This window comes from Cebidichthys violaceus, unplaced genomic scaffold (assembly GCF_023349555.1).
Source record: "Cebidichthys violaceus isolate CVI_PGR_0920_01 unplaced genomic scaffold, fCebVio1.0.p SCAF_123, whole genome shotgun sequence".
Classification (NCBI taxonomy): domain Eukaryota; kingdom Metazoa; phylum Chordata; class Actinopteri; order Perciformes; family Stichaeidae; genus Cebidichthys; species Cebidichthys violaceus.
Window position 1 is genome coordinate 107762 of NW_027176289.1, and position 11911 is coordinate 119672.

At 48.1% G+C, this 11911-nt stretch overlaps 1 protein-coding gene across 1 annotated transcript; it reads right to left on the minus strand.

Annotated features, from left to right (window-relative positions):
- Window positions 1-677: 677 nt before the first annotated feature.
- Window positions 678-11600, minus strand: mios (missing oocyte, meiosis regulator, homolog (Drosophila)). Its single transcript, XM_068706902.1, has 12 exons — window positions 11517-11600; window positions 10173-11040; window positions 9556-10045; window positions 9267-9365; window positions 8833-9087; window positions 6862-7031; window positions 6455-6520; window positions 6128-6286; window positions 4364-4516; window positions 3126-3330; window positions 2771-2900; window positions 678-2115 (listed from the first exon to the last, which is right to left on the minus strand). Exons 2-12 carry the CDS (start codon window positions 10989-10991, stop codon window positions 2025-2027), a joined length of 2637 nt encoding a protein of 878 aa, XP_068563003.1. The 5' UTR covers window positions 10992-11040; window positions 11517-11600; the 3' UTR covers window positions 678-2024.
- Between the last annotated feature and the right edge of the window lie 311 nt (window positions 11601-11911).

Genomic DNA, 11911 nt, shown 5'->3' on the forward strand with positions numbered 1-11911 from the left:
TTGATTAATAGGTCCAAAGTGAATTTCCATCACAACTTTTAAGCCAGAAGTGAAAAAGGAAACTGCGATGTGAATGAAAGCACCAGAACATCTATACTAACGGACCTGGTGGAGAGGTTGTCGTGTCAAACTGCTGGTTCAAAGGTTAAGAATGAACTTCCAGTCCAAGCTCAAGAGATGTACGACTACATCTGATGTCCAAAAATCTGTTGTTTTTTTTCCCCACCGATGTCCATCTTTCAGCCTGCGCTGTGATTCTGTGGGAGTTCCCACGGGAGAATAATGCGTGACTCAATGCTTTCAGGCAAAGCTGAAGGCGGCACAGGATAGAAAAACCCACGCCATCTGTGTCTCTGAAACGTGATAATGTAAAAAAAATAACCCATGTAAACTTATGGAAAACACTCCCCACACCCCCCACATTCAGCAGAGCTCCAATTTGTCACTCGGAATTTATTTAAAAGGCAAACACAAGAAACACTTGAAAGGATGAAATTCCAGCCACCCTGTATTTTTCGGGACGCTATGCGGCTCGCCAATTTGTCAGCTCCACTCCAAAATAGTTCACAAAAGGGCAAGCAGGCCTGTAAAAAAAACAAACTCCCACACCGGGAAGACATCCTGGTGAAAGCGGCATACAGTAGCTCCTGTACCCCCCCCCCCAACCCCAACCCTTCTCCTCCTCCTCCTCCTCATCACCTCCTCCTCCCTGCTCCATGACTAAGTGATTTAGCCAGCTCTGGTGCAGGCCGCCTCTCACTTACAATGCCTCCCTAGGTTAGTGACAGAGCGGGGAGGGTGGCAGAGAAAGAGAGGAAAAAAAGAAAAAAAACATTTACAATGCGGCTTACACACGGCCGCCCCCCCCCCACCACAGACGGCGCCCATCCTTGGATTGATGTGTGGTATGCATAGTTTTTTTTTGGGGGGTTGCAATTTGGGCACCAAAGAGAGTGAGAAAGAAAAAGAGAGGGCAAGCCTGTGTATGTCGGAGGGTGTAGAGAGGGTGTGTGTGTGTGTGTGTGTGTGTGTGTGTGTGTGTGTGTGTGTGTGTGTGTGTGTGTGTGCAGGTCTGTTCTCTCGCCCCTCTCTTTGAGTCAATAGTGTTCCGGCAGCTGAGGTTCTTTATGAGGGGGAACAATCTGGAGGGTCTTGTCAGAGTGCCGAGCAGCTGCTGTTTTCTGGCGAGCTTCTTTCATGGACCACAGGCCTGGAGTGGGCCGGTGAATACAGACGCAACCCTCCCACCCTTCCTCCTCCTCCTCCTCCTCCTCATCACCCCCCCACCCCCCTACCATCTCCAATTCCTCATCCACCCCTCTAACACTGGAAGCCCATCGCGCACAATGCCAAGACGAAGAGTGGCACAGAGGAACACGAAGAGAGCAAGAGAGTGTCGTTATTGTGCACGCTACACTCCGCTCACCCCCACCCGGGGTACCCCCCCCCCCCGAACAATGCTTTCATGAGGTATGTGAAGATCCTTTCGTAAGACAAACACAGGACGTTAAAATAGCGTGTTAAAACACAAGCCCGGAAATTATACAGCATATATTGGCACCTGTGATCACATCTTTACAACCTGACGTGTGAGTGGACATTTGATTTTTTTGTTAATAGGTCACAATAAAACTATAAGCCTGATTCAGGTTAGATTGTAAGAGGCTGATTAAAGCTCTTGTATTTCTCCTGAGTGGGATTTTACATTAGCAGAGCAGCGAGTGTTGCGTCGGCTCCCTTTTTCCGTCATTGATTCGGTTAGTAAAGTCAGTAACACACACCGGCTCCCTTCTTCACGTAGGGCTCTGTTATAACATTACATTCACTAGACTATAACTTAAACAGGACGTCGCTCTATTCAAGCAGCCACTTCAGAGGAGGACACTGCCGGCACCCTTTGTCCATCGGCCCCGTCGTGGTCGTCGTCGTGGTCGTGGTCGTGGTCGTGGTGCAGCAGTGAACCCGCACCGGTCGGCCTCTGGCTGGTTGTTTTTGGCTTCGCTTTCCCGACAAGCGTCTCCCGTTTAGCTGCTGTCTGAAGGCACCAGGTTCCCCGTGGTGTCCAGCTGCATGCATTTACACGTGCAGGCAGACACTGGGCACTCTGTGTGGTCTCTGTGACGGACACATGAACGGCGGAGGAATTAACAGTGGATCATACAGACGTTTGTAAATCCCGTTTGCAGGTCAGTGTACCATCTGTCCATTGGAATAAGATAAAAGGGTTTAAAGGAATATGGCTTGTATTTCTGTATTTTCTTTACACTTCAGCGTTAATCAACTGGAGATAAAATAAAGCAAAGAGGGAACATGATTTCTACTTTACTTTTGTCAGTGACAGATACCTACAGGCTGCTGTTTAAGGAAAACAACAAGTTATTTCTTACTCTACGTTGCTTTTTGTCTGTGATAGATAACTTTAGGCTACATGGTTCCTCAAACAGAATCCTAACATGAATTTAACAATATTACACATACCTTTATATTTAAGTGACAGGTATCTTTGAGTATTGGTGATCAGTAGAATCACTTTTGCCTTCCACGATTATTGCAGTGAGAGAGCGATGAGCGCTTTTGTGTCCACATCCGGTTGAATAACTCATCTAACGTCTGATCTTTTTGCTATTAGCTCTCGATATCTTTGACGATACTCCCATTTTGCACTGATTGATATTGGATTTTTTTTTTTCCCCTAACGAACAGAAGGTACACGGACCACAGCGGGAACCACGTTATCCACACATGCAGCAGCATCCGGGGAGCGTCCCACCTGAACCAGCTGAGCATGTGTCCGGCGTGGCCGCCGTGTCGACAGTTGTGACACCAGGTGAACCAGTTGTTGAACTGAGCGAGTTTGTTCTCCCTCGTCAAGTCCACCTTCTCGTCCGACTTCCCTGTTCCTGCCAGAGAGGATTCATCCACAAGTCAACATCGGCGATCAATAAAATTTGACTATCTATGTCGACGTTGGCGTGAGCGACGTCACAGCAATAAAAAAAATTAAAAAAAGGAAACTGGATTGGCCACAGAACGTCCAGGAGCAACCGCCTCTAATCGCCCCCCCCCCACACACACACCCCGCGAATGCTCAGGGTCCACACACTCCACACACGAGGTCGGCTTACCTGGGCAATTAGAAACCGGCGTGCCCATGTTCATGAGGCAGAGGGCGCAGCGCGGCAGCGGTTTCCTGCAGCCGGGGCAGCTGGTGACTTTCGACTTGGTGGGCGAGCCGCTGACGCCGTACTGGCTGAAGCCGCGGCCCTGGTGGGGCATCGCCGAGCAGCTGTAGGAGATGGACTTGCCGCAGAAGTTGCAGCTCACGAACACCTGTCGCGCGAGAACAAACACAAAAAGGTCGGTCGATAAGGGGCCCCGGCGAGCGTGATGGTAAAAAAACAAAAAACAAGCACACGCTCGCCAGCTGTCTGATTTTACACTTTGAGGGGAGAAGGAGATAAGCACGAGATAACGCCGCAATAATCCCAGTGTGCTTAACTGGGAATATTGGAACGTCAAGTGGCGCGGTTTAGGTGGTGCCGAGGTTTGCCTGCAGCACAATCGCACATAAAACCCTTTTTTTTTTTTTTTTAGTATTCGTCTATATAAAAAGGATACGTTTAAGTACAGTATGTGTACTATCTGGAACGGAGAAGACAACAAGGGCCGCTCGCCAGAACGCAGGCTTTTATGACGAGAATCGGAGAGCAGCAGAGCTGTGGGTGTTACGAGCTTGGCACAAACTACCTGCGCTGTAATAAAAGAGCTCAAGCGTCACGATATCTACGGCTGCAAACAAACAAGTCAGGTCATTTTAAGCCGCTTCACCGAGATCTTCCGCATTTCAGAAGATTTTAACGAACGTAACCGGTAACCTGTAACGATAGCAATGATCAAATTAAAGTATTTACGGCTACAGCTTACAATCATTGTCATTAATAATTAATCTCTATCTTTTTTTTCTGGTTGTTTACTCTGTAGATTATTTCCCAGAGCCAAAGAGGACGTCTTAAAAATTCCTTGTTTTGTTCGACCAACAGTCCAAAAACATAAAAGGCACAGAAAAACAACAGGTCCTCACATTTGAGAAGCCAGCAAATGTTTAAGGTTTAAGATTTTTATATATCTATATATATCTATCTCGAAACTGTCATTTGGTGAATATTGAAAGGGGGACCCCTTTAACTGTTGCACCAACGAACAGCATGCTGGGTAAGGAGCGCTCTTACACCACAGAACGGCATGCTGGGTAAAGCTCGCTCTCAGGCACCGCACTGGTCCCTAAAACGATGAACATAATTCTGAACACATCGTGTGTGTGTGTGTGTGTGTGTGTGTGTGTGTGTGTGTGTGTGTGTCTTACCTGGGCCAGGGGTTTGGAGCTCGGGTCCAGCTTGCCTCTGTGGATGTCAAACTCGGCCCGTTTGTGCCAGAACCTCCAAGCATCCAACAGGTTGCGGTAGTTTTCGATCCAGCATTGGACTCGGGGGTCTTTCAACACGTCCCCTGGGGAGCCCTGTTGGAATGTTTGTCGTTTCACATCATCACTTCGGTTCATTGCACTGAGGAGCGGGTCAGGTCTACAAAGTCTCACCCCTCCCTGCCTCTTCCTGCACCCATCCCCGTGGTGGAATGTGTACATGTTTGTGTAAATGTATGCAGAGGTGTACTCAACAACAGGTGGCGGATGACTTGTACCCTGCAGTACTCGATTCAGAAGCAGGTCAGGACAGGAACAAAATAAATAAGAGCAAAGCAAGAGAGCTGCGCTACAGCACGTTAAATGAGCTACAGACCTGTTCCACTGCTTTAAAATTCTCTACTTTTCTTTACAGAAACAAGAGCATGAGAGCAAACAGCGCTCGCTTGCTTCACATTGTTACTGGATTTGGCAATTGTGTTCAGAATAACAGCTGTGACCTTTAAGGAAACAAGAGGCAAGTTTTAGCCTGTGTGCCTTTATGATTTCTCTAAGGGTGCGACGGCTTCTTTCTTCTTCCTCTTTGTTTGCAGCGTCGTGTTTCGTTCATTAGGGTTAATGATTGAACCTTTTATTTCGGGGTCACTTACTGTAGCATGCTGTGCTTTCAACCAGAAGTCTGCAGGTTTGCATTAACAAGTTAATACGGCATTGTTACCACCTCTTGCAATGAACCACAATAAATAGTCTTGGGGCTGGCAATTAGGTTCCAAAAGTCAAAACGTTGTGTGGCAATAAACAGCGGCCTGCTTCATTTCTAGATGTTGTGCCTCCTCGATCCTCTGACTCGTCACTTTTAGAGTACATCCACATTACTCCGTTTTCGTATGGAAACGCATATGTTTTGCTCCGGTTACACTGAGCGTCCGCACTACGCCGGCGTTTTGGAGCACCGTAAACGGAGGAGTTTAGAAACGATCCCGAAGCCGGATAACTTTGGAAACTCCGGGTAGCGTATTCGTGTGGACGGACGGAAACGCATACGTTTGGAAACGATGACGTAACACCCGCGATCGACTACCAGGTTAACTGACAACTGATTACAGGCGTTGCTGACCTTGTTGTCTTTACTAGCAGCTGTTGTCCAGTTAAAGTCTGCATGTCTGCGGAGGAAACAGCTGTTATTGCAGCGATCGGTGAGTGGCGAGAGAGAGAGAGAGAGAGAGAGAGAGAGAGAGAGAGAGACCCGCAGCGCTGTAACTAACGTTAAGTCTGAAAAATAAAACGTATTAAACTTTCCACGAACTGTATCTGTTTGAGTTTATAGAGGAAGATTTGAGAGAAGATCTTGAGTATCAAACACATACTTACGATCATTAAAGACTACTTTATTACTCTGGTTGCTTAGTTACAAAATACGACAATCTACTTCCTGTTTACATCGGCGCATGCCCAGTGAACGTGAAGAGTCACGTGATATTCGTTTCCAGGCGTGTAATATGGACGGAGATCACTTCGGAAACGATGGCTGAAACGCCGTGTGGACAGAGATCGTTTTCGATCGGAGTAATGTGGATGTAGCCATAATCTCCTAAAATGCATCTCGAGGAGCCAGGAGGCTTGCCAGAGGAGCTATAAGCGAGGATACAAAAACAAACAAAAAAAAAAAAAGACCAACTTGCATCCGTTTTGTCTGAGTTTTTGTACCTTCAGCATGCAGAAGCTGGCGGTCTGGACGTCTCCAGTGCGGTCCACGAAGCTCTCCATGAGGTCCACGCCATCTTTAGTCAAACCCGTCAGCAGGATGCCCTCCAGGTTGCCCGCCTCCTTCATCTCGTTGGTCAGTTTGTCGATGTATCGAGGCAGCTGCAGCCCGGAGACATTTACAAATACATCGCAAATCAGAGAAGAACGCGATCAAGCATATTCAAAGTCATTCAAGAGGAAATGGGGTTTAAAGGATGCGACACATGCATCACTCTAGTGTGTTGTTGTGACGACATGGTGTGAGGATGTGCTTTGTGTTTTCGTTACCTGTGCGTCGCTCAGAAACATGCAGGCGAAGGCAACGCGGTCCCGCACGGCAACGCTGCTCTCAAACTGAAACACAGGCGAAAAGGTTATTCAACTCCTCTCGTCAATTCAAAACGCGTGTTTTAGCTTCACGATTTAACGGGGGGGGAAAAAAAATGTTCATCGCACGCGTCTCCATATGCTAAGAACTTTGCCTGTGATGTTAAAATCTCAGACACGGTTCTGCAGGAAAACTATTTTTTTTTACACCGAATCAATTCTAAAAAAAAAAAAAAAATGTCTTAGCTACCTATTCAGCACGGCGTTATAGAATATGTGAAACTTTTCATGAAGTCGGAAAACAAAACGGCGACTGAAGTGCCGCTTTAAGAGCCACGGAGGTCGGTCGACAGTAAGAGGTTCAGTACCAGCACGCCGTCGTAGGCTCCCGGCTCGCTGGTGAGGAAGGCAAACATGACGCAGAGGTAAGGGTTCTTCAGCTGCAGCCGCAGAGAGCTGCACATCTCCCTCCACAGGGAGGACTTCTCGTCGGTGTAGCCCGACAGAGCCATGGCAACCACGTTCAGGTTCAGGTCACCTGGGAATAAGGAGGCAGAGACACACACGGGTTCATTCACTTTGAGCAGAGTCTTTACTGGAAGCGCGAGCAGCGCGGCTGAGCTGCTGACTGAGCTGCTGACTGAGCGGGTTGTTCACGGCGACTTGAAAATAAGTTCTGAGAAACAGGAATTCATTTGATAAAGTTAAAGCAGCATGAACACGCTTTGTTCATGCTGCGTCTTTCATAGGAGAGTAGAAATCAAAACAAAGTTAAATAGACATTCACAAAAAAGCTCAATTAAAAGCCGTATATTAACAGGAATCCCTTATTTTTCACAGAGGGAAAGCAGACATCTCGCCGGTGCTTTGTTTTAACATAAAACACTTCGTCTACGATCTAAAAGAGTAGTTTGACATTTTGGGAAATATACGCTAATAATCCGTTTTCTTGCCAAGAGTTGTATTTAGAAAGTCAATAAGTCTCTCGTGTCTGCAGGCAGGCAGCAGCCAGTTAGCTTAGCTTAGCATAAAAGGCAGGACGAAGGGAGAAGCAGCCTGGCCTGGTTCTGTCAAAAAAACAAAACAATGTACAAGCCTATCTAAAGCACATTCTCTAAAGCTTTTGTAAACAAACAAGACTATTAATTAGTGAGCTTTAGAGGCGCTGGTAGGCGGATTCTTTAGAAACTGGTTCACCGGGTTGAGCTTTGAGAGGAGATAAGTGTCTCGCGGCTGTAGCTTCAGATATCAGAGTTACTTCATCTCATCAAGAAAGTGAATAAGAAATTGTAAATGTTTGCAAAAAAAAATGGTTGTCCAGCAGATTATCCCCGTACTAGATATTGTTTTATTTATAAGTGTGCAGATGTGAAGCAGTACATGAAGCTGCTGTTTGAAACCCCGTTAAGATGTCTCTGCTGACACACCTCATCTAATGAATCACCCTGCAGCCATGTTCAGAAAACACTCGTTAGCAGAGAACATCTGACCTACATCGGTGGAAAATTATTTTTTTTTTAAGTCACGACATACGCAAACAAGGGCTCTCTCTCTCTCTCTCTCTCTCTCTCTCTCTCTCTCTCTCTCTCTCTCTCTCTCTGTTTGTGTTAATCCTCAGTGTGAACAGCGCTGCAGGACGAGTGTTGTGTGGAAAACAAGGATCTCCTGCTGCTGCTGTTGCATTTTTTAAATTCCTGAAGACCTTAACTTCATTAAGAGACTGAAGGAAAGGAAAAAAGGCCACTGAGCACACTTGAGACATAAACCGTGTTCATCGGGGGTCTAGCGTTACATTTAACACAGTTTTTTTTTTTTTTAAAACACGCTCCGGACCGGACACAACGTGGCTTTAGAAAGACCGCTTACATAACTTCCTGTTGAAGCAGCATGACGTTACAGAGCACAACAATGCAGAGGCAGACCGCTCTGCAGAGTGCAAATCAATAGATCTCAGTGAGAGAGAGAGAGAAACGGTGGGTTGAAGTTCATCATTAATTAATTGGTTGGAGGTTGTTTGTGTTTTTTTACCGCTTCTGCTTCATTTTGAAGAGGGGGGGGTGTATTTGTGGACCAATCAGCAGAGAAAACGTTTTTTGGTTTTGGACTGTTAGTCAGAAAGAAAAGAGAACAGGACACCATGTTGTATTGTTCACTGTTCCCTGGTGTTTTATACACCAAACAATTACAGATTAACCAAGAAAATAACCTGCAGATTAAACGTTAGTGGAAATAATCGCTCCGCTTTGGTCAGAGACATTCTTCCTTCCAGTCAACACTTGGCTTCAAAGATACACCTGCTTCCCCCCCCCCCCCCCCCCTCTCTCCTTACACCCACTCACCCTTCTCAGCGGTGGCTCCCTTGTTGAGGATCTGGATGGCCCGGCGGATGTCCAGGTTGAACAGAGCCACGGCGGCCGCCCGCTCCCACTCGCGCTCCTGCTCCAGCGACCGCAGGAACTGCTCCACATCGATGTCGGGGCCGCGGCTGATCCAGCCGCAGAGCCGCAGGGCGAGGCAGCGCTCCTCGCTGTGGAACCGCGGGACATCGGTCTGCCGGTCCGAACCGCTCCAGCACCGGCGGCTCTCCGTTGTGCCTTGGGGGGGGGGGGGGGGGGGGGGGGGGGAGACCGGGAAGACATACACAGTGTATTCAATGACGTAGTGTCAATGTAGGATAACACAAATAAAATAATGTTACCGTCTGCCTCACAAAGAGCATTTCTTGGTGTTCGACGTTCAGCTGGTTCAGACGGTCCGTGTATCGCTGACTCACCTGAGCTGGTCTTCACAATGTTCTTGATACCGGAGTAGACCACCGACTGTTTGCTCCCCTGCAGCTTCAGCTCCATGTCCTCTGCACACAGCTTCATATGTGATGCGTTTATAGGAATTATAACTCAGTGACAGCACAGAGCAGGGCAGACCGGAGGTGCTTAAGAACCACGAATATACGACAGAAACTTCATCGCGTTACTCAAATTCACACTGGACCAACGTAGAATAAAAGTTAAACTGAGGCTGAATCCAAGAAATCCAAAAAAAATCATCATCAAAAAGGATATAAGAGAGATCATACCACAGACACTTGAGCTGGGAATCCTTCCCTCCCGCCAGCATGTGGTTCCTCCACACCTGGACGGTATCGTGGCCGTACCTGGACTGAGCCCTCTGCCTCATCTTGGTGGCGATGTCTTTCTCAACGGCGCCCTCCGCTCCTTCGCCTCCGTCCTCGGCGCAGTCGTACAGGTGTCTGCCGCACGCCCACATGAGCGAGGTGGTGGAGCTCCAGGCGAGCGAGATGCGTTCGAACACGGTGAAGTCGGTCATGACCCGGTTGGCCGCCGACACCACCACCATGCGGTTCTGAGAGGACGGGTGCCAAGCGAAGCTGCCGATCTGGCTCTCACAGGGCTGCACGCTCCGCTCGATGATGGTGGGCTCCGTCTCGTCGCCGATGGGCGTGGGAGTGTGCTGCATGTCGTACAGGCGGATGATGTTGCTGTCGCGTGTCAGCGTGGCCAGCAGGCCGTTACGAGTTGGACACCAAGCCACCTGAAACGAGGACGGAAACCATCGTGTCATTAACCGCCAACTTTCTGCTTTTGAAATCAACAAAAAAAAACCCAACTTTAACTGGACAGAGCTCGAGCATTTTGCTCATCTCAAAACCGCATCATACCTTAGAGAGCGGCTTGGGCTGCTCAGTGAGCGTGAGCACGGGCTTCTCAAACTTCCTCAGGTCCCAGATGGCCACCTGACCCTCATAAAAAGAGGCCACGCGGTCATGGACGTGCGGGTCGACCGTCACCCCCTGGATGGCCTTCGTGTTGACAAACGTTTTCTGGCTCGTGTTCCTCAGGTCAAATATTGCGAGGTTGCGGTGCATGCCCGCCAACAGCAGCTTCGGGTCGCGGAGCAGCCAGCAGAGGGACAGGCACGCATCGTTCTGGCCCAACTCGTACAACGGTTTGGTCACCACCGTGCTCGAGTCCAAATCCACCGACGACAGGCGGATCTTCTCAGAGGCGACACTGGCCTCCGGGGAAAACTTACTGCTGATGTCCCATATGAGGACAGAGAAGTCTGCTCTGTGCTTGTCCAACCCGGCGGCCAGCAGGTTGCTGTCCACCGGGTTCCAGGCTAAAGTGTTGCACTGTCGGGCGTGCTTGGGCACAAACTCTTTCCCCACCAGCTCTTTACAGGCGGAGTTGTGGCTCTGACCCAGGCTGGTGAGCACCACTCTGCCGTTAGCTTGGCCCACCGCGAGCAAACACTCTGGCTCGTGCTTTGGGTACCAGGCCACGCATTTCATGTAAGGGGTGTCAGAGTTGATGGCCAGTAGAGTAGCAGCAGTTTCTTCGGAGAGCGGCAGGGTGCCGGCCTTGGCTTCCGAGCCGCCCACGGGCCCAATGCGATACAGTCCCAGCTCAGAGTCACAGATCACATAGCGGTCCGGGTGGTGGGGGGACCACAGGATGTCCGGCTTGGAGCCACTCATGGTTCAGAGGGCAGCTAGAAGGATCTCAACGAAATCTGCCTTCTCCAACCTGGAATATGGACAGATTAGCACATAAAACAAATACTAGTGATATTGGCAAAAAACAAAAAGGTTGACCAAAACACAAAAATGAGAAATCCCACAAACATGATGAAATAACCGTAATGTGTAGATTAGCTAAACTTTTCATGTAAAACTAAAGCGTTACTGCTGATGATTTAAAAACCCAAAAAGTTAGCAACCTGATGCTAACTAGCTAGTCAACAACGTGTTTGTTTTGAGATAAAAGAGCCACGTGACCTACACGATGCAGTTAATCGACCTCATAACAAAGTTTAAAACTAAAGTCCAAAGTTTGTTGACATGCTAATTCAACGAAGCTAATGCTAACGAGTGAAGGACAAGCTACAAGAAAAACCGTTTAGCTAGCGCGGATTTAGCTAACAGTCGAAAACATCTTCTCCGACGTCACGATATGAGCTATTAATATGAACTAATATTAATTATTGATGCTGTGTCACTTACAAACATGCAGAGAGTTTACACGAGCGGGTGAATTGCGATTTGGCGTGCACATGTCGGTCAGGGACCGTCCGAGCGCCTCCGAATGTTGTGTGTTACACCAAAACATGTCCGTGATGTTGGGAACGTCAGATACTCCAAGGTTCCGGTTAGGCGCGGTTATGCGTTCAGTCCACCACCAGAGGGCGCCATAAACCAAAGTGTGTGAAAATACACCGAAAAGAAAATAATTCAAAACCCCATTACATCATCTAAACAATTTAGATGATCGATTAAGATTTAGCAGATGATTTGAACATATTATTTCCGTAAAGTAATGAGTGCACACGGATTTATGCTCGCATTTTACAAGTAGGCTACTGTCAATAAGGTTTATTTCTGCACTGTACATGGGAATC